This window comes from Patiria miniata, unplaced genomic scaffold (assembly GCF_015706575.1).
Source record: "Patiria miniata isolate m_02_andy unplaced genomic scaffold, ASM1570657v1 HiC_scaffold_16, whole genome shotgun sequence".
NCBI lineage: Eukaryota > Metazoa > Echinodermata > Asteroidea > Valvatida > Asterinidae > Patiria > Patiria miniata.
Window position 1 is genome coordinate 11148683 of NW_024037054.1, and position 22374 is coordinate 11171056.

General features: G+C 41.2%; 2 protein-coding genes across 3 annotated transcripts; both read right to left on the reverse strand.

Moving 5' to 3' along the window:
* Positions 1–5563: 5563 nt before the first annotated feature.
* On the reverse strand, positions 5564–9079 carry LOC119722988 (protein rolling stone-like). Its single transcript, XM_038193425.1, has 3 exons — positions 8833–9079; positions 7198–7432; positions 5564–6234 (listed from the first exon to the last, which is right to left on the reverse strand). Exons 1-3 carry the CDS (start codon positions 8914–8916, stop codon positions 5657–5659), a joined length of 897 nt encoding a protein of 298 aa, XP_038049353.1. The 5' UTR covers positions 8917–9079; the 3' UTR covers positions 5564–5656.
* Positions 9080–11646: 2567 nt separating this feature from the next.
* Positions 11647–22300, reverse strand: LOC119722990 (protein rolling stone-like). 2 transcript variants are annotated; one of them, XM_038193433.1, is made up of 4 exons: positions 22115–22300; positions 18078–18245; positions 13541–13790; positions 11647–12444 (listed from the first exon to the last, which is right to left on the reverse strand). In XM_038193433.1, the coding sequence occupies exons 1-4, from the start codon at positions 22157–22159 to the stop codon at positions 11855–11857; spliced, it is 1053 nt and encodes a 350-aa protein (XP_038049361.1). In that variant the 5' UTR covers positions 22160–22300; the 3' UTR covers positions 11647–11854. The 2 variants fall into 2 exon arrangements, with proteins under 2 accessions (XP_038049361.1, XP_038049362.1); XM_038193434.1 differs by lacking the exon at positions 22115–22300 and adding an exon at positions 18437–18685.
* Positions 22301–22374: the final 74 nt, after the last annotated feature.

A 22374-nucleotide genomic window follows, 5' to 3' on the forward strand; every position in this document is an offset into this window, starting at 1 on the left:
TTCAGCTCAACTTGTTTTTATACTCATTACTATGTGTTGCAACGATACATACAAGACTTAGTACTTGTTTTCATTGGAAGTGACAAGAAAGTGGTAATTTTTCAAATATTAGCAAATCCTTTCATCAATACATGTAAGAGGGCGCTATTTTGCTTTTGTCACACAAGGAACTCTTTGTCAAAATTGCATATGAACAGTACAAAAATTAGTCCTTCAAAATTTCCTACAATAAAAAGTTGTGAAGAAATATTTGCCACTACTATTGTCCAAACAAGCTGTTTAACATGACAAACAGGTAAAAAGTAGAACTTACTCCAAGAAAATGAAGAAAAGTGTGACATATATTTGTACAAAGTTTTGGAGACACAACTGTTCTGCCTTGAATGACATCACGCTTTGGCTCATGAATATGGAAATTTTTATAAGCATAAAAACTAAAATGCTGAAATTTCTCCCTTTTACTGCTACAAAGGAGGTGGAAAGTCATAGTTACATGGCAAGAGAGCTGTTTTCAAAGTATTCAAGTCATACAAATCCTATTACATGTTCCCTTTGAGTGCTCGTAACTCATGAACAGAAGTTCAAGGGTTCGAAGCCAGCCGCTTGCATCAAAGCTGGGAGTAAAAATGCGATGGAATTCGGGCGATTCACAATGCAGTGCGCCATCAAGAGTTGCCACGGAGAGTCAACTTTTCAAGTTTACGGTCGACAAAATATGGCCCATTTGAATGAGTGTCAGTAGACACTTAAGCTAATATGTTAAAGATTGGGGCAACGCGTTCTGCCGCCTTACCAAAAATCACCATATTGATACAAAGAAAAGAAAAGGCCATACATATACTCGAATCATACGCTTACGAAACTACTGACCGAAGAAAACGAGCAATTTCAAATGTCCCGCACTGCGAATTCGTCGACCTTCTCCCACAATGCACTGGGAAAAATGAACAAACTATGGCAAACTATTGGTGGCGCTCTGCATTGTGAATCGCCCGAATTGCTTCCCCTCAAAGGTTGTGTCGAGGGGAATAGAAATAATTTCAATTTCATGTCAAGGAAATCAGGGATAAGCACCGACCAAACCAGCAACTTTTTAATAATTAATTTCCTGTTGAAATGACCTAACTAGGTTAACTACTGGTTACTGTCCAAGGTTTCAAGTTCATGTCCTCTCTTGTTTTACTTTGCAACTGCACACAGGAGAAATCATGACTCTCAACAACCGCCGCGCCCTCCACGGCCGAAGCGGCTTCCAGGTGACTGAGGCTAGTAGCCGCCATCTTGAAATTGGTTACGTGGAGTGGGACGAGGCCAACTCTCGTATCCGTGTTCTTGCGAAGAGTCTTCCAAATCAACCGTGAACGAAGTATCCATGTGGAGGCCTATATATGTAAAGGCTTACTTTTTTATAATACGAATATAAGACCTATCCTGTCCCTTCTAGTTAGCATTAGAAATAACATCATCAGTGTTTCAACCCCTTTTTCACGAAAATTTGCCACTGTGATGAACATCTGAAGATGCTCTTCAAAAAAGGGTCAAATGTCACGCACTTTGAGCTCATAAGAGGTCATAAATGCTTCCCAAAATTTTCTCTGAATCTGTTTTGCGTTATATTACATGAAAGTTCAATCTTGACCTGGGTTCACGAATTGAAAGCCGACTGAATTAATGTATTCTGTTTGATTTACGATAGTCCTATTTTTTTTTTATTACCGATAACATAATTATAGGTCTATAATGTATTTTAATTGTAATGTTTTCTAAATTTTGGTCGAGTAAAATTTAAAAAATACTTCCCCATAGATTTAAACAGTTTATCGTACATTCGCCTTTGTAACATATTTCTAAAACCTAATCAATTATATGTTATTCAAGAGAACATTATCCTTCTCTGCCTGTAGCCGGTTATTTAGACCTTGTCTATTACCAAAACGTTTGTTTTGCGCCATGAATTATTCAAATTCGCGCCCAGACTGCATGGGCCGTATTTTTTTTATGGGGGATGATGATCTCTACTTTTGTACATTTATCAAATTTTGTTTCATTTGATTTAATAAAAAACAAACGTACGTACACCCCTTGCTACTCACATCTTAACGAAACACTCTCGACATATTTTTATATACATGTATCTTTCAATTTTTTTTTTATTAGGTGTTGGGCCTTGAGCCCAACACCTATTGGTTTTGTAAGAATTTACTGTTTTTGTTCTTCTCAGCATATTCTCAGCAAATCCTTCTCCGGAATTGTTTGGAAAAATGGAAACATAATTATATGAATTTAAAAAAAATTGCTAGAAAATATACCGCGACAGATATAATCAAGATTTGGCTGTATATAGCACAGTAAATATAGCTCTGGAGGTTTCTGGTAATGACGTCACAATGACGTCATCAAGTATCGTATTACAAGCAATCAAAGATTTCTAGATTTAATCTTTTAAAATCAATATAAAATCAACTGCTACAGATTTGATTTAGTTTTTTATAGCAACCGATACAATATTGCAGGGTCTTCATTTTTGGTATTAAGTGCAAAATCACGTGACCATTCCTTCCAGTCGAAACCGGAAGTGCCTTATTATTTGAAATGGGCAGAAGATGCGAACTTGCTTTAACAATGCGAGTGTCTGCCTAGGCTGTACTGTAAAAAAAAAATATAGGTGACGTCATCAAATGTTAGAGCGCCCTCTGGCGGCATGTTGAAAAAGTCAACATGGATTTAAACATGCATATTTTGAGTTGATGTGTGTGGCATGACGTGAACACTCCTCCTAGTAAGACCAACCCGACCAACCATGTAGGCAACTCGGGTTGGGACACATCATTTTGGGGAGCCTGCCCTAGGGGATTAAGATATTTATAAGCACTTATTCTATAATTGGTTCCTAAAAGGAGCAAAGGTCACTCTGCGTGAGTGATTTCAAGAATAATATTTGGTTGCTAAATTTAATCTGTGGGCCAACAAAAGTATTATCATAATGACGTACCTGAAATGTTAACTTGTTTTATATGTTGAAAAGTGAAAATCCGTGAATAAATGGCTGAGAACGATCTGTTACTGTTACGCTAGCATAAAACCGCAATTCACCAGAAAGTATAGTTCCAGAAAGCAGTGTGGCTAACATGTGGTATTTTATTTAACCACAAGTCATTATCTCGCTGGGACTGTGGAGCAGGGAGGGGAGTTTGGTTTACTTGCTCCCCAGGGGCTTTCAACAGTGTGAAACTAGTCACTTTCTTAAGAGGGCCGGTTTCGTCATGCAAAGTTTGCGGTAATCCATGGCCCGACACCGTGTGGTTGTTCCTACAACCTCTAGTTAAGTATTGTTATTGCTTAAGAAGCAAAAACATAGTCGGTGTTTATGTAAATATCAATAACATTAATGAAATTGTATTTTATACATTTTAAGGTGTATTTTAACCAACCATTATTCAACGATACAAAATCATGTATCATAACGAGTCGTGCATAAGTAGTAAACTGATTATAGGTTTTCCCGGCTATTATAAAACATTTTTCGTTCGAATTCACCGATTCTTATATTCAACAACGATTTAGTGCACTTTCTATGTTTAATTTCGTCTTTTGTCAGACAATTTCAAATTTAGTCCAAACAAATTCAAACAATGAGCACACGTTTTCGACCCGGAGTACTCGATTTCGTCTGGTCTACGCCGAATCGTGTTATTCGGAAATCAAATTCGTCTAATTGATTTATATGAGACGAATTCGATCTCTGAATGCTGCCACTCGGCAACAGCTTAGACGGATTTGATCTAATATGACGAATATTCTCGACCCGGTGACTAAAAAGGGTGGCCAAACTTTGAAATTGATTGTTAAATGACTACGGAATTCGTTAAAAGCATGTGAATTTTTTCTCGGACAAAATTGAATGTTGGTGAATCTGAATGAAAATTGTTTTAAAATAGCCGGGAAAAGTTATATTATCCCACGCTGAATACAAGTTCAATGAGTAAAAATGTGCAGCATTAAAGGATTTCATAACGTAAAGATTGTGTCCCTCTTTATATATTTTTTTAAAGATAAGATCATTCGAAAGTCCTTCACTGTTAAGCTTCGAAATAGTTAAAGCTTCAGAAACGGCCAATTTTCAGAAAGCAGTTACTGTGCCAAATTAACCGTTCATTTTTTTTTAACCTGGTCTTTAATGGAGGCCAGGCGCGTACGCGGGGGGGGGGGGGTGTTTTGGCTGTTAAACACCCCCCTTTGCCATGTAAAAATATGGAGGGAAAAGAGAGTTATGTGACCGAGCGCGGAACAATTACAAATTATGTGCATGCTCTCAACTTTAAGCTTTGAATACAGAAGACACTTCATAGGAGCAAGAGTATATAGGCCTATATGTATTTGAAACAAATGAAACAAAATATCCCCTCATAATTTTAAAAACTTTTGCTAAAAAAACCAGGGGAAAGTGGCCAGGAAACGCCTCAGATTGCACCACAGAGCATCTACGATCCAAAATTTCCCGGGGCCCTTAAGCGGGCCCCGGACCCCACGCCGTAAGTGCTTCGCGCTCCGCGCTCGCATTGGTCCTCCGGCCAAATTCCTTCTATGCTATAATTTCACCCTAGCGGTGCCCCCTAGCGGTAACTACCTTCAGCAGTGAACGGCTCTACAAGTGGCCTAAATCCCTTTCCAAAATAGAAAATTGTGCAAAAATACGGATATGAACATGGTTCTCAACTTTGAGTACATAACAAACTTTATAAACAACAACAAAAAATAACAAATTTAAATGGAATTTTCGATGTTTAAAACGTTTTCTAAACGGTGGAAGTGGCCAGGAATCGCCTCAGATTGCACCACAGAGCATCTAAAATCCCAATTTTTCCGGGGCCCTTAAGCGGGCCTTCGACCCCTCGCCGTAAGGGCTTCGCAGGTCCTGGACCCTTCATTACAATAATTCTAGGCCCCCCGGCAAATGGCAGTCTGAATCCGCTCCTGTGACCAGAGCGCATATGTATCCTGTATCTGAAGTTTGGCCTTAGGGGTGGGGGCGGTTTACACAAAGATTCCCAACGGATGAGAATCATGAGATCCAGGGGACGAAGCTGAGTAATTTTAGCCAATTACAAGAACAGATCCTAGCACTTCCGCAGCCCGTGTCACTTGTTTTCTTGAATTTCTTCTTTTGTTTTTGTTTAAATGCTGTTGAGGGGGGGGGGGGACTGCCCACATTGACTCCTTTACTCATATGTTCATCATATACTCTAAAGACACCGAACATTTTTTTCCCGATTTACTATGCTTTAGCTCAAAAAGATAACTGATGGTCGTGGGTTCCCTGCCCTTCGAGTTTAACCCGTCCAAATATACCCTCTTTTATTTCTGGCGCCAACACAAACTCCTGACTTTTATTTTAGCGTTAAGTTTAGCCCACTGATATTATCTTTTATTTCTGGCGCCAACACAATTTACCATCTTCATTTCTAGCGTCATAAATGACGACATCCAATTTTGAAACACCCCCCTTGAAAAAATCCTGCGTACGCCACTGATGGAGGCCAAAGTTTGAAGTTTATTCAGTTGATTTTTTTACCATGACATGCGTTCAAAATACATCTGGAGCCCTATAGATAGAGCCGATGTCGGAGACGATGCCGACATTTGGAAAATGACCCTGCTAATATGACCAGCAATACCCAGGGCGGCGCTTGGATACGGCATGACGAATGCGATAGATTGCGTACCACACCAAGTGCATAATGGGCGTGGCGACAAACACAGTGAGAACCATCACGATAACGGTGGTGCTTGGTGCCCCGCCCCAGTCCAGAAACTTCGAGTAGATGGCCACACCTCCCAACTCGTTCAGACCGCCTGCTTTCTGGTAAATCAGCGTGAACATGAAGTAGAGGGCGGCATAGAGGGTGGGATAGATGAGATGCAGCAATCGCATGGGCGTGGCCGATAAGACGACATCCAGGACGATCACGATGAGATTGACACCGTGAACGTGGAAGTTGTAAGCAGTCAGCACATCCCTGGAAGGTGAGAAGACGAGGGTATAGAAGTTGATGGCTACGAACAGTCCAGCGGTGAACGCGATGGTCTGCAGGAACCAGGCTAACTTGAAGTACCACGGGAGAGGTTCCAGGGGCTCTCCGCCATCACCACCGCTGCTTAGAGGTTCTTGAGGTGATATGACCGTAGACATGGGTATCCCCCCTTCAGGGTCCGCCCCGGACTCGGGATCGACTTCTGTTCCAACCGAAATAAAAATATCAACTTTTTATGCTCGTGTTCATTCTATTGGGTCTAGCTAGAACTGCGTGGTAGACCCTACTTTTAATGGGTTAGATACAGGAAAATCTTCCAAGTAGTTTGTACCCAGAAGATCGGCGTAGTTGCTGAACCTGACTGGTTCATCTCATATCAGGTCTGGGCCAATTTCACGGCGCTGCTAAGCACAAACATTTGCTAAGCACAAAATAAGCCTGGCTTATAAAAGCAGGTTACCTGCCAAAACTCCATGTGATGTATATATTGCTCGTGAGCTGTTGTTTGCTTATTAGCATGAAAATCACGTGGAGTTTTGGCTGGTAAACTGCTTTTAAAAGCCAGGCTTTTTTGTGCTAAGCAAATTGTTTTGGATTCCGCCCCCCCCCCCAAGATCTCGGCCATCGAGTGACGAACAATTTTGAAACTCAGCACATGCATAGAGCAACTCTTCCTAAACATACCCAAGAAATTTCATGACTATAGGTCAAAGGGTTTTGGAATTAAGGCTAATTAATTATTCATATGTACGAATGGCAATTCTGCTCTGTGTACACGACGTATATGCGAAAAATTTTCGTTACGCGGCAACCCGTGGTCCGATTTTTATGTTTTTGGTATCAAAAGATGCGCAAAGCTCAAGGCTAAAAAGTCCTAACAGCTCGGGTCGCGAAACATTTTTTTTAGAGGCTATCCCGGAAAATGTTGGGGGGGGGGGGGGCAGATTTTGCCCCCGGCCCCTTTAGGGTTAAAGAGGAGATTCAACCCTAACAGATGATATCTCCCTTGGATTCACATGTGCCCTACTTTTGTTCCAATTAGCAATAATATCTCGGTTTCTTTCTTTTTTGATCCACCATGTATAGGCAATCCCAGCCAAATTTGACGGCTCTATACATTGAATATACAAGACACCCTCAGTTGTTCACACTATAGAAGTTTTACCTGGGGTGATCCGACAGCCACGTCTAACGTGGTAGTAGATGTTCCCGATCGCCATGACCGTCAGATACAGAATGAGCACCAAGAAAGACCAGTCAGAGACGTAGATGAGCCACTTGGCTTTACTGTCAGCAGGTTCTCCCCACTCGACCAGAATAAGAATCAGCCATATGAACAGGTAGACGGCCAGGAAAGTGCGAAAGATGCACCACGAAATGGGCGCCAGAGGCCATTTTGCCTGAAGGAAATAATAATAAAAACAAAGAAATTAGTTTGTGTTAATTCAAAGGTATTGGTGAGAGTGGATCGAGCTTAACCTGAAAAACGGTGTATTGGATAAAAAAACACACCCTGAGCCATGCAATTTTCCAAATTACGTCACAAGAGTTCTCCCTCGAACTTGAAAAACTTGGACGACTTTTGCGAAGTCGTGTTTCTGATTACGGTCGAGGTGTGTTGACTTGAGCATAGGCCTACAGGAAAAAATGTATTATTGCCGCCACTTCGTCAGTAATCCATTATGTGGGGGATCGATTCAATAAATCCTAAAAAGTATTTGCCACTGAAAGTTCGTTTCTTACGCCAAAAATTTAAGTCATTTTGCAGGGGCCGACCATAAATTGCGCCAATTAAGATACCACACTTATAGGCAGATTTTATTGACTAAAGGTTGCCTTACTTATAGGGAATTAACTTATGACCAGTTTACTCTTCGTACACAGCAGCAATCATCTTTAAATCCATCAGGAGATGGGTGATCTTGTTTAGAGTCAAGCTATGGGAAATGAAATGGAACCTACACAAACAAAAGTAAGGAGGTCAAACAGTCTATTTTAGCGAGATAATGTAAATTTTCCAAACGTTTTCCCATAGGTAGCAGTATGGGCCATTATACAGGGGCATTCTAGTATAATCTGGGCCCATTTTGTGGGGGTTAGGGTTAAACTGGGTAAACTTGGCTACGGTCAAAACTTCCATTGATTTCTCCCTCTTATGTCTACCCAATATTTGAGACCCCTTTATAGTGTGTCTCAATTGAAGAAATAAGCCACACAATGTCACACCATCAAATAACTCAATGTGTTGTTCTTACACACATTTTTATTCACAAGCCAATCTAACGGAGAGGCGTCTCTGAATGGGATAGAGCCATCATTTCTCTTATCGATACCCGTAACGCAGTTACATGGGACTCGGTGCTCCTTATTCTGTATGTATCCGTATCTGTATCATTATAGTCGGCAAAGCACCCGGGGCAAACATCACACCAACATAGAGAGAAGACAATGAGAAGAAATTACAGTTTTAGAGTTGGGAGGGAAAGCCCAGAAGAATATTCTGGGGAAAACTTACGGAATCAGGCAGGGACTGAAAACCCAATCCACATATTGGCCCAGGCGGGATTCGAACCCGGGTCACAGCGGTGGAAGGCGAGGAAAGCACCGCTACGCCAACCTGACCCCCCTCTTTGCGAAGAATCAGGATCGCGGCTTGCACAGAGTTTTTGTTATTATTCGGTTCTCAGAATCTCAGAATCTCAGAAAGTTGACTGGATATCGCCGCTAGGCATCATCATCCAGTTTGACTTCACGGTTCATGTTAATCCTGCAATGGTACAAAATGCTGAACAAACTTTACCTGTGGAAGAGTGAATCGTTGGACAGGTTCCCCGTCGAATCCCAGATAGAGGCCGGCCTTTTTGCAACAATTTGTCGTGGCCATGGTCGGATAGCCTACGCAGCGTATGTTGAAGGATAACCCGAATGACGTGCACTGAGATGCATCTACATGTACAATATCTTTCACCCTGCCGCCCAAAATTTACTCGAGGATGAAAAGAAAGTCACAGTTGAATGACCATCATTTAATGGTGGATTACAATCGCCATGTGAACCCCAAATCCTTTTTTGTCCTCAACGAATTTGCAGTCTTGAATGGAGTCTCACGAGGTGCCGCGACCTGCCGTTTTCTTAACCAGTGCGTGAGTGCGTCTTTGCGCTGCAGCAGGTGGGGTGTAGACTAGACCAGTAAATAAATTCCCGTAGGCACAAGTAAATCCCCCCCCCACTTTAAAAAATTAGTAAAAACGCTCACAAATGTCTCACAAGTGGTCAAGACATACATTTTGACCGGGCACTGTTATTTCGGTTGTGTAAAAATCAAACGGTTGTGTACTATGAACCTAGCAACCTGTTGTGTAAACTGTTGTTTACACAACTTGTGTAAAATATTACACAACTTGTTCATTTTTTTTTACACAACTGGTTGCTAGGTTCATATGGTACACAACCGAAATAACAGTGGGGGATGGGCTATTGAATCATCTTCTCCTCCCTCCTCCCCGACTTTTTCGTGAGGAGAAAAAAATGCGGTTTTCGATGTATTTTTCGAACATTCCAACAACAAAAATGTATTAAATAGCACGCACTGAAAAGTGGAGAAACAAAGTACAAAAGCTTCATGCGCCTTTTTGATTTAAGCGCGAGTATACGAATTGATATACATCTATATCCTGAAGAGCGCACCCTAGTGTAATGTGGTGTCCACCCCCCCCCCTTCGAATTTCCACGGCCGGGCAAGTTTTGGACTGTAGTCATCCCCCGTCCCCCTACTCGCCGGCACAGATTTACGCCACTGCTTGCAGGGTTGCCAGGTAGAGGGAAGAGCTGCAATTGTGTCAACAATGAAGAAAACAAAAACTAGTATAGCCCAGAGAAACTTTGCATAAACATAAAGAAGTGAAATAGAAAAATGAAGCTTGATCTAACGTTCAGTCAGTTTTAAATGTGTTTTCTATAATGTCTTTATTGTACCGTCTCCGCTCTTATGCAGAATTCTGATGCTTCGTGGACAAAAAGGTAAATTGGGTACCACAGTAAAACGGTAAAACGGAATATGCAAAGACAAACGGCAAATGCAATTAACTTTATTTTTTTCACACAAGGTTACTAACGAATGTCATTCGTACAAGGTGTTAAGAGTTCAAATTTTCAACATGGTTTTGAAAAAAAAGATACCATATTTTGCAGTTCTTTTGACTCACCCTGTATACATGTACTAGCACATACATTCATAGACATTTAAAAACAAAAGGCTCGAACTTTAGCTAAGAGCATCAAAGTGATGCCAACCCGTATATTACAAAAACACATATATTCCTGTATACCATTAGGGAGGCATGTTATCATTAAAAGTTATAACTTATAGGAGATAAGGCAGATGCGAGAGACATTAATGTCTCCCTATAATGTTTCAACTCCTATTGAGAGGCAAATGTTAGCACAAGTCTTTGGGAATGTCTGTCTAAGGTACCATTTCCCGTAATTGTTATTTTTTTATTAATGTTAAAAAGGAGTAATTTGAGTAAAAAGATTAATTTCATTGGTTACTGATAGTAACCTTTGATGAGTAAAAAAACCAAATACCCAAATACAATAGGGATGGGGGAAGGGAAGCGCCAAAATTATGATGACGACACTACACATATTAATTTATTGACAACTTGTCATGGGCCGATTTTATTCGTGCGATGTCTCATTGAAAAGCTCATAACCAATGATTGATTTGATCTGAAAGTCGATTTTTAAGGTGCCGCGCCCCAAAAGCACGTATACACCATATATAGTTTAGATACAATCAAAATATGATTATGAGACTGTACGTATTTCGGCGGTGTCACATGAAAATGGTTTTGTATTGTACGGACAAGCAGGAGTAAACCCTTTGTAAATTCATATTTAATAAATAAAAACAAACCACAAGATACCCTCTGAAACACCCGCTTTCATCGCAAATGGTACACTGAATTTTGAGGAAAAAACCCAAAACGCTGTTGATCTGCAAATGACATTAATGATCAGCCAATACCGCCCGACATATTATGCGAATAGTACTTCATTTCACTTTTGTTCAATTTTCCAAAACTGTTACAATAATTTTTAATGAAAAGGAGATACCTCATAATGGAACATTATCACTAAAAAAAAGTACAGTTAAAAACACTATCCACTAAACAAACTAAAGCAGTATTTGACCTATTTACACATTTCTGACAGGCTGAGGTATAAAAAGGATTTTATAAAACGGTCATATATAAAGTAAACTCACGTTCTGCCAAACTGCAACCATTCAAATTTTTATACAAGTTCAGCTTTGGACAAGAATATATTTTGTGGTTCAAGACAAAAACAGTATATTTATCCATGCACTAACAGTGAAAACAGTGAAAGACTTAGACCCAGTTGCGTAGCCTAGCATGGCCTAGCGGTTAAGAGCACCGAACTCATGCTCTGGTGTTTCAGAGGCAACAGTGGCGTGGGTTCGTGCCCGGGCCCGGACACCTGTGCCCTTAAGCAAGGCGCTTAACCATTATTGCTTCGTCCTTCGGATGGGACGTTAAGCCGGAGGTCCCGTGTGTTGTATAAGGCCTAACGCACGTAACAGAACCTAGTGACACTTATCGCTAAGAGAGGGGGTTTGCCCCGGTGTTTCTGGCCTCCTAGTTATACTCCCTTGTGGAAGTCCTTAGGAGAAGAACCAACCAAGTACCAAGTAGCAACGGGAGAGGTTCAGTTGTTCGTTTGAACGCCTCCCCCCCCCTCAACTTTAACCCAACTCAGCCTGGTAAACCCCATCACCTCTTGACAAAAGTCTTACTCTGTTACTGATAAGTCCAGCAGCCTCCAGTGCAACACTTGGATATGGCATGGCGGATGCGATAGATGCCGTAAAATAAGAGATGAAGTAGGGGAGCAGCGACGACCACAGTGAGTGCCATCACGATGCCGGTTCTTCCCGGCGCCGCGTCCCAGTCTAAGTTGTTGGGGTAGATGGCCGTGCCGCCTTTCTCGTTCAGCCCACCGGCACCCTCGTAGATGAGCGTGAACATGAAGTACACAAAGGCGTACGATGATGGGTAGATCAGATGCAGGACCCGCATGGGCGTGGCGGATAGGATTATGTCCAAGACCACGATGATGAGATTGACACCGTGGACGTGGAAGTTGTAAACGTGCAAGACGTCCTCGGCAGGATTGAAGACGAGGATGTAAAACAACAGGGCGACGAAGAGCGCAGCGGTGAACGCGATGGTCTGCAGGAACCAGGCCATCTTGAAGTACCAGGGAAGAGGTTCCAGGGGCTCTCCAGAATCACTACCGCTGCTTGGGGTACCACGAGGTGAATCGACGGAAGACATGGGTATCCCCCGGTCATAGCCCGACCCAGACTCAGGATCCACATCTGTTCCAACTGATCAAGAAGAAAGAAAGTTTAATGATACAAATACACCCGTTTCTTTTATTTGTTTTGTATCTTGTTAGGCCTTTCCATAGCTCATGCAGTTGGTACAGAGCACAAGTTCAATATTCCGGAGATCATACATTATGAATCTCTCGGTGATTTTTTGTTGACGTTTATTGAAATGATTATTGAAAAATTAAACTATCAGAATAACAAAACATTGCGTCGTCAGTTTTTAAGGGAAGTACTCTCGCTACAAGCAACACCATCCTCCAACACTGACATTATCCAACATGCTAGATCGCTGTGCAGTTCCTTTTGTACCATCCGTACATCACCATGAAGGCATGTGACGTCCAGAACTACAGGCCACTAATGATCTATCACCTCCCGCTACAATGTACAGGGCGAGTCAAAAAAGCGAAACCCAAATGTCGGGACTTTTGTTTTAGTGAAGTTCTGCATGTAGCACTTTCTAAATCTAGGATTATGAAAGCCCAATTCATAAGCTTTCTTTTAGTACAAGAATCGTTTAAATCTCTCATGTACTTTTCAAGTTACGGAATTTTAAACACAACCACAGTTTTAAAGTTCTGTCCACGGATAACAAAAAATGGTGTGCGTCCTTTCAGCAAAACGAAAACAATTCACACACATCCTATATGTGATTTGTTTTTGTTTTGCTGAAAGAATGCACACCTTTTTTGTGATCCGTGGACAGAACCTCTAAAACGGTGGTTGTGTTTAAAATTCCGTAACATGAAAAGTACATGAGAAATTTGAATGGATTCTTGTACTAAAAGAAAGCTTATGAATTGGGCTTTCATATCCTAGATTAAGAAAGTGCTACATGCAGAACTTCACTAAAACAATGGTCCCGACATTTGGGTTTCGGTTTTTTGACTCACCCTGTATAGACTTTTGAGTTTTTATGTTTGAATTTGAGTCTTCTTAAACCACCTTCCAATTTTCGAGTTTAAGGTAGTTTGTAGTTCTACTTCAAGATACATCAAGTAAACATAACTGAAGCTTGTATACCTTTGTTAAAAAGTTTCTAACTTTCAAAATTACGGAATAAACATTTGAAAGGATGTTTTTTATTTACCTCTTGCGTTTTTGCAGCCACGTGTCGCGTGGTAGTAGACATTTCCCACAGCCATTGTTAGTGTATACAGTATGAGAAACAGAAAGGACCAATTGGAGACATAGATGAGCCACTTGGCTTTGTTGTCTGCCCCGCCGTATAGAGGGGGATCTCCCCAGACGGTCAGTATCAGCCCCAGCCAAACGATGAGATAAACGGCCAGGAAGCAGCGGAAGATGGACCACAGGACCGGCGCCATTGGCCATTTCGCCTGCCAGAAAATAAGAAATGAACGAATTTATTTCAAAAGTCGGTGAGAAATCACTAGATTCTTGTGGAAATTTACTAGATTTGAGTGACAATTGACTATACATCCTTGTGAAAATTCACTAGATTGAAGTAAAAATTCAATAGATTGAAGTGAAAATTCACCAGATTCGAGTGAAAATCCACGTGAGGGAAAATTCACTAGATTCTTGTGAAAATTCATAGATTCGAGTGACAATTTACCAGATTCTTGTGAAAATCCACTAGATTCGAGTGACAGTTGACTAATACATCCTTGTGAAAATACACTAGATTGGAGTGAAAGCTCACTAGATTCGAGTGAAAATCCACGTGAGGGAAAATTCACTAGATTCATGGAATTCACTAGATTCTTGTGAAAATTCACTAGGTTCGAGTGACAATTCACTAGATTTGTGTTACAATTCACTAGATTCGAGTGAAAATTCACTAGATTCTTGTGGAAATTCACTAGATTCTTGTGAAAATTTACTAGATTCTTGTGAAAATCCACAAGATTCGAGTGACAATTCACTATAGATTTCTGTGACAATTCACTAGATTCGAGTGACAATTCACTAGTTTCGAGTGACAATTCACTAGATTCGAGTGAAAATTCACTATAGATTCGAGTGAAGATCCACTAGATTCGAGTGACAATTCACTAGATTTGTATGACAATTCACTAGATTCGAGTGAAAATTCACTAGATTCGAGTGACAACTCACTAGATTTGCCGGCCGACCAGCGTTTGAAATTGATACAAAATTCCACTTTTCTTGAAAATGACAGCACACCAGGTGCCATGATTTTACAAGACGCTTTAGACTGTCATTCGCTATTTGAGTCCAGTGAGGTGTTTCATGATAACTTGAGTAGTTTTGATTCGATGTTTGAAAATGATGTATATTCCCTTAACTTTAACCCTTTTGTTCAAAAATGTCCATGTCTGTGTTCTCTCTGCGTATACACATCATCTTCATATTTCATAAGATCAGACGTACGATCAGTCATATTTTTTATAGCGTTGTCGTTCCGCACCGACTGAACTCGACATAATTAGATTTTCAAATACACCTGACGCTTACGCGATCATGCATGTATTTTCCATCGATCACTAAAAAGAACTTAAACCACGTATTTAAATGCCTTTGTAAAGAGAGGAAACCAACGTTTTGAACAATTTATTTTGAGTATACGTATGACTGGACGCTTTTCAACAGTTTCTAAGAAAAGAAAAACTATCGAACGATGTCAGCCATTGACAGTAAATTGAGAACTATACAATAACACAAACTTCTTGTTGTGACTACCGTGTGGGTAGCGTCCTTCAGTGAAGGCCAGAGGGAGAAAAGGCTTAAGGACTGGGTCAGTATAAGGACCATTGATCGCTGTCAAGGTTGTAAAGGATTCCGGGTAAACTTAACGCGTGCGTGAAAAACGTGGCTGCGGTATGGGATGGGCGTACCGCTCGTGAGTGAGTCGACTTCCGCCATCACAGAACCAAAGGAAAGTGAAACTGTCGCGCCCACTATATAAAGTACCGTCCCAACTTTGGTTGGGATCGTGCCAATGCTTCATGCACAACTGTGTATAGTTGGGGCAATTGCTAGTCAGTTTGGGCGTAACAAAATACAATTCGTGACTTGATAGGGAGAAAAATGTTTGTCATATTGGTTGGAGATTTTTGTCAATGACAATGCAAATATCACAGATCCTGTGGCAACATTCATTTAATCGCAGCCAACGTCGTTTTTATATAGTTACAAAGTTTAAACAAATAAGTAAACGCCCTTAAGAAAAAAAACCCATTTAAATTGCAACAAAATAAACATTATCCTCACTAAATTCTTCAATTAATTTATTGACTACTGATGATAGTATAGAGTTAAATACTGCAAAATATGTGCAGTCATATTAGTCACGTGGTATTTAGCACAAATTACTAGGTAAACATCTAAAGTATGGTGTTCCATTATGCGCCATTGGCCTCGCATTTGTGGGGCAGGGCGTCGCTTTTTTAAGCTCTGGCAGGGATCATTTTCAAAGAGTTCATGCAAGACTTCATGCAAGACGACCAGAGCTTGTTTTTGTCACGTACTAGCGAACGCAATCTCTTCTGTTCGTCGTGCATGTCAGTTCAGGTACACCACGTACACGATGAGTGAAATGGTACCGCATTCAATATTTACCAACCTCAACAAGTTCAACAGATCACAGTAATTGTGCAGTTCGTTTTCGTCATTACTGGGCAACAGAGCATGTCATATACAAATACCCGAGGGCGCGATGACTAAAATGCTTGAGTCAAGGTCGGTATGCGACACAGTTCTGCGGTATATCAAACCTAGTACAATACATGTACATGTACATGTACAATCAGCAATCACATGTCAACGGTATACGTTTATTCTGCACGCAAATTCACAGACTTGACACCATAATAGTTGGTTGCCCGTGCTGTTCGAGAAACTCCAATATTTTTCTCTCTTGGTTTTCTACTTGTATGTTTTATTCCAACAAAAAGACATTTTTTGATTCATTTTTGGACGTCTCCAAGACTCTCTCAAAAAAAAAGGTTTTGTTTTGGGCACAAACAGATCCGCTTTGCGAGCAGACTGGCTCCCGGTCCGTGCTCTATCGATACTAATTGTAAGGCGGGAACCAGCCTACCCAGCGAGAATGGACTTATTGTCTGCCAGCCAATAATTCGAAATTTGTGAAGGAATAACTTAAAAACTAAACATGGGCATATTGTTTTTCGGTTGATGTCTCATTGCTATTATTATATAGCAGTTTAGAAAAGGAATCTATTTTTTTTTGTATGAAAATGGGAAAAGGCCCGGGGAATACTTTAAGTGACCTCTGAAAAATGTCCTTAGGTTAAAACCATTTCCATTTGACCGACCATTTCCCGTGGTAATTCCACCGCGAGTGACTGTTTCTGAGCACAGACGCACCTAGATGTAAGCCGTAAATCCTTGCCAATAATAGAGGCTACATCAAACACGGACATCCGAGGTAACTTCCCGTATTTTGATGTTTTGTGTTTTGGTTTAGTCGTTCGGCATTTTCAAAGAATACAACCACAAAGCAAAGTGCCGGGTATTACCGTTTTGTTTCGAATTTATTCCGACACAAAAATACAATTACACAAAAATAACAAGTACGATCTAAGTTGTTAACGAAAAAAGAGCCAAAAAAGAAGGGGGAAAAACCTCAACGGACTACCCAACTTGAATGAACAAATGAAAATGACACCTGTACCAAAAAAGAAAAAAATCTTCCTACAACTGATATTTTTCTAACGCCGATGTAAACTCATCAGAAATATGATTAGGAAACAAGTTTTGCAAACAACGGACGAGACGTTTATTAATGATACCACTAACACGGTGACACTTCCCTCCCCAGCCCCCGGAAAAATGTTTGTAATATTATTATGCATCGGACAACGCATTGTCATTTTTAATATATGTTTTCCCCTAGAGAATAAGATGTGTACATGTATTTAAATGCAACCATAAAGCTGAATATTTGTATCTCTATATAGTGCAGGCACCTACACGCGTACGTACATGTACATGTAGTTCTATTCTATATCTGTATTGTATTCCCGCTTCGATGATTCCTGCGAAAGGCCACAAGGCCAGGATATAAAGCGTATTGAATATTTCGCAGTGGGATTTCTTCGAAAAGTGTTATCGCACATAATATGTCCTGCTCTACAGACAAAGTTCTGGTAATTTTTTTTTGTTCAACCCAATTTTGTCGGCCAGGTTTTGTGTTCTGTCTTTATGTATATCTGATAATAATCTCAACGAATTCAAAACAATAACTTAGTCCAAACCATTTTTATAACACCGAATTTAGTAAATTCATTAATGAAAACTGGACTAAATTACAAACCACACCTTAACTCGGTTTTTTTTGCACTCCATATGGGGTGGGTCGTCAAAATTAGGATTTTAAATGAAGAGGGGCCCCATTTCCGTGGCAATGCCGCAGTTTAAAAATCGAAATATTACTTCTGGATCACGAAGTATTCATGGAGATGTAGCCTTCAGAGATTCTAGAAACTGAATGGTGTATGCCGTGGATGTGTTTCATCACTTCATGGGAGTCTGGATAAAAGCATTCTATACAATGATCAGTCAGTGAAACGTGTACAACAGTTTGCGCGCGATCGATCGATTTCACAGCCACGAATCCAACAGCCGCAACACAACGAATGTGAATATATTGAAAGAGAAAGTGAATAATTTCAGCTTACCTGTGGGAGAGTAAACCGGTGTACCGGTTCGCCGCTAAATCCCAGATAATAACACAATTTCTTACAGCACCTCGTCGCCATGACTCGTCGTCCGTTGTGTTGGGTGTTCAGTGTACGGGTGACGCATAAGCTCCAGCACGTCCGCTTCAACAGGCGTAGCGGCCTCAACTGAATAATGTGGAGACAATATTGGACTGACCTCGATTATAGAGTGTATATGCATGTATTAGCACGATTTGACCTAGTAACAACAACGAAATGACATGGCCGTGAATTTTATTATAAAAGGTCTCTGTGACTGTGACGTCGGGTTTTACAGTGAACGGTGAATTACACAAAAGGCTTTGGCAGCAACCTACCTCATCCGTATGGATGTGACGTACCATATATCAACAAGGGCGCATCGTTGCTGCAGCAACGAATCTCAAGTTCGTTCCTGCCCCAATGTGGGTCGGAGCACTTGTTGAAAACTTACACCAAAGCACGAACAGCCATGAATCATGTAGGGAAAAATCCACAGAACCAGAAACCACGGTTTATTAACCTTTGGGATATTACATCTAGAACATTATATCATACATCCTACGCCACGGAGGAAGGATCCTACCACTATAGGACGGGGTTCATGGGCAGACGACTTCCTGCCGAACATGGTCCTCAACTAGCCTGAGGCTCATCCTCTTACTACAACATAATGTGGCGCCATAAGGATATTAATGATCTGGAGTCCCCCCCCCCCCAAAAAAAAGAAACCACACAATCATTTCAAGAAATTCATGTGACCGCAAAATGATCGTTTCAACGAAATGAATTTGCGATGTCGAGAAAGAAGTTCGCAATTTATGCGCAAAGAAAAAAAAACCGCGAAATGAAAATAACAAACCTCAAAACTACAATAGCCATGGTGGTGTCCATTATCCAGGACCACCGTGACCCAAAGACATAAACAGAATGATAAAATTGTCTATTTAAAATCGTCTATTCAACTAATGGCCATGCTTCCTATTTCCATCAGATCGTACTGAAGATTGTGTGAAAGAGCGGGCATCCACACCGGAAGATTCAAAGCGCCGCCAATTCTTGTTGGCCAGCTAACTTGACATTCTGTTCCCAGTCCCCAAAATTTTACCCATTAACACTCGCTATTAAGAATTTTCTGCGTGCGCAAAAAATTAAAAATTAAAAAGGAATTTGGACTACTTCTAACACGGATCACTTATTCTACTTTTAATTGGTCGAAAGTTGTGTCATGTAGCCGCGCTTAACCGTACTCTCGTCTTAGGTAAAGATGCACATGCGCAATCTGTAGCAATATAACGAACCGAATCTCGGGTTACTCAAGGTCAAGCCATAATCCGGTTCGTTAGTGTGACGTCAGTTCAGTCTAAACCACGCCCACTGGCCATTAGAACCGGAAGCTAACGCAAAACCGGATAGCAACCGGACCGGGTCAAGAAGTCATGTGGCTTTGCAAAATAATGGATTCGAGCCGTCGAAAGCGAGCCATGGATTGGTGGTCACTGTATGTGCTCTTCCATAATGAACAAGAAATGCCGGGTAGGCCTATGTTCAAAACTATTTTACACTTTTGACACCCCCCCCCCCGCAGCGTTAGACTTAGCCGCCATGTTTTCACATTGTATTGTGGGATACTTGTCGCGCTACGCGCTCTATGATCTTTGGTGTATACCCAAGTAACCGGGGCCAATTTCACGGCGCTGCTAAGCACAAAAATTTGTTAAGCACAAAACAAGTCTGGCTTATAAAAGCAGGTTACCAGCCAAAACTTCATGAGATGTATATTGCTCGTGATTAGTATTAAGCTGTTGTCTGCTATAGCATGAAAATCATGTGGATATTTGGCTCGGGTAAACTGCTTGGTCCACTGGTTACTGTGTTCGACTCGTGTGCCGTGGTGCATGGGTTCGAATCCTGACCGTGGGAACATGGTGCTTGTGCTCTTGAGCAAGGCACTTTACCATTATTGCTTCGTCCTTCGGATGGGACGTGAAGCCGTAGGTCCCGTGTGTTGTGTAATGCACGTTAAAGAACCCAGTAACACTTATCGCTAAGAGAAGGGGTTTGCCCCGGTGTTTCTGGCAGTGGCTGCAATTTGCGCCACAGCACCTTGTAAACCATTATAAGGTGCTACATAATGGGTCCCATATTTCTCATAAACTTTATTTACCTTTCTTTAATAGTAGACATAATTTCCAGCGCCTTGAGTACCTAATTGTTTGGTAGATACGTGCGCTATATAAGACTCCCTTATTATTATTATATAAGCCACTCTTTTTTTGTGCCAAGCAAATTATTTTGCTTAGCAGCAACGTGAAATTGGGCCCAGCTCGGCAGCGCTTCGGTTACTTGGGCCAGGCTCGAGTAAGCGCGAGAAGTCCCGTGAGAGTCAAGTCGAACGCAGTCGCGATTGCACGACTAATACGCGCGAGGGAAGTCTAGTAATCCAACACACTCAATGTAAACCAGTCAGTGGTTTATAGTTTCAGCGGCGTCTTAAGTCAAAGAATTCATGCCAAAATAATATGTTATTTTTGGGGCTGAAACAAAATCCTCAGCTTAGGCCTCCTGGTGACAAAACCGTCACACTGGTACTACTTGGGGGCGCCCTTGTATAGAAGCATAAAGGAAACGGTACGAACTGTTGGCTTTTACGGCATTGGGAACTTGAGGGCGCCCTGCATATGCTGCAGATTTTTTTTCTGCCGGTTTGTCTGACAGTAATTTGGTTGAAAGCCGTTTGAACGGCTCATGAGCACAGTTTAGTGAACAATGGGCCTGTCTGTCTTTAATATCCATTAAATTTTTCTTGACAGCAGTATTTCCCTCTGGTGTTTTACAGATAATCTTGAAATATCTGGAATACTGTTTCAATTAAAAGTAGGCCTATTTATTGAAAAAAAATCTCAAATTATATTCTGCTTTGAAGTTTTGGTGGATCACGGAACAGGACATGATAAAATGTGACCAAAAAATGGCAGTGTTTTAGTCGGGTCCATCAACTTAAATCCTCAAAAGTCTATCACAAGTCATCCAGTTCCAAGTCAAGTCACGAGCCATTCAAATGATCTGTGACAAAAGCATTCTTTGTTATTGTGCATTGCCTGTTACTTGTAAATAGACTTGCAAATTGACAAGTGATTTCAGGCGCGGATCGGGGTGGGGGGTTCCAACCCCCCCCAACCCCCCCCCCCCAAGCTCCGTCAAAGTTGGAGGTTTTTTTCATAGAAATTCTCCAAAAATAATGGGAACCCCCCCCCCCACCCCGCTCTGACACCCCCCCCCCAAAATTATACTGGTATAATGTCCGTCTGTTCAAAATACGGACAGAGGCAGCTTAGATAGGGGGTATTTGTACACCATTCTGTAATCTAGTGTTAATAATCGTCAAATTTGAACAGTGCCCCCTATTGAAATACATGTATGGTACCAGCCCCCCCCCCCCCAAAGTTTTTAATTTTACGGAGGTCAAGTGTCCGGAGAAAAATACCCGTCTACATTAAAAAAAAATTTGCTGATGAAACACCCCCCCCCCTGCAAAAATTCCTGGATCCGCCCCTGGATTTACATGTCACTGCTGGACTTGTGATTAACTGTCTGGACTCAAGTTGACTACGAAACTAACGAGTAAGACACACACCGTTACAAAAACAGTAAATTCAAAGGAAACGGTAATGCCACACAACTTAAAGTCATACTAACAACACTGCATGAAGCAGCAGCACCTTGACACTGTCAACCAAATAACTTTAAACTTGAAAACTTGCAGTGAAATTATACACTCCGTGTTTTTTATTTATTTAAAAAAAAATTTGAGTGATCACCGTCGATAAAGCATGACCAAGAGGGCGCTATCACTGAAGACCGTGCCGATTCGACTATACTGCATTGCGCATTATGCATGCACTGTTGTACAATACAATGTACACGTACGTACACGCGTACATTGTACACAAGCGGATCAGAACCACTGCAAAGACTCGTCGTACTAAAATCTGAACATTTGGAAATGTACTGACCTGTAAACAGCTGATGCAAACCCCGTTGATGCATTGATACTCCATGACTTCTGCCAGTGTTTTACTCAGTCTGTGTGACTCTTCAAAAGCGTAAAGTCAGCGATTTTCTTCAGTAGAATTACCTACTTTGGGCTGACTATACCGCAACAAGTGATGTCAGACATGTTGGAATGCTGGTGCAGTGACCTCGGCCTGTAGTTCATGTAGTTGGTGTTCAGTGTGTGGCGCGCGTACACACATCATAAAAACTTTATGCCTGT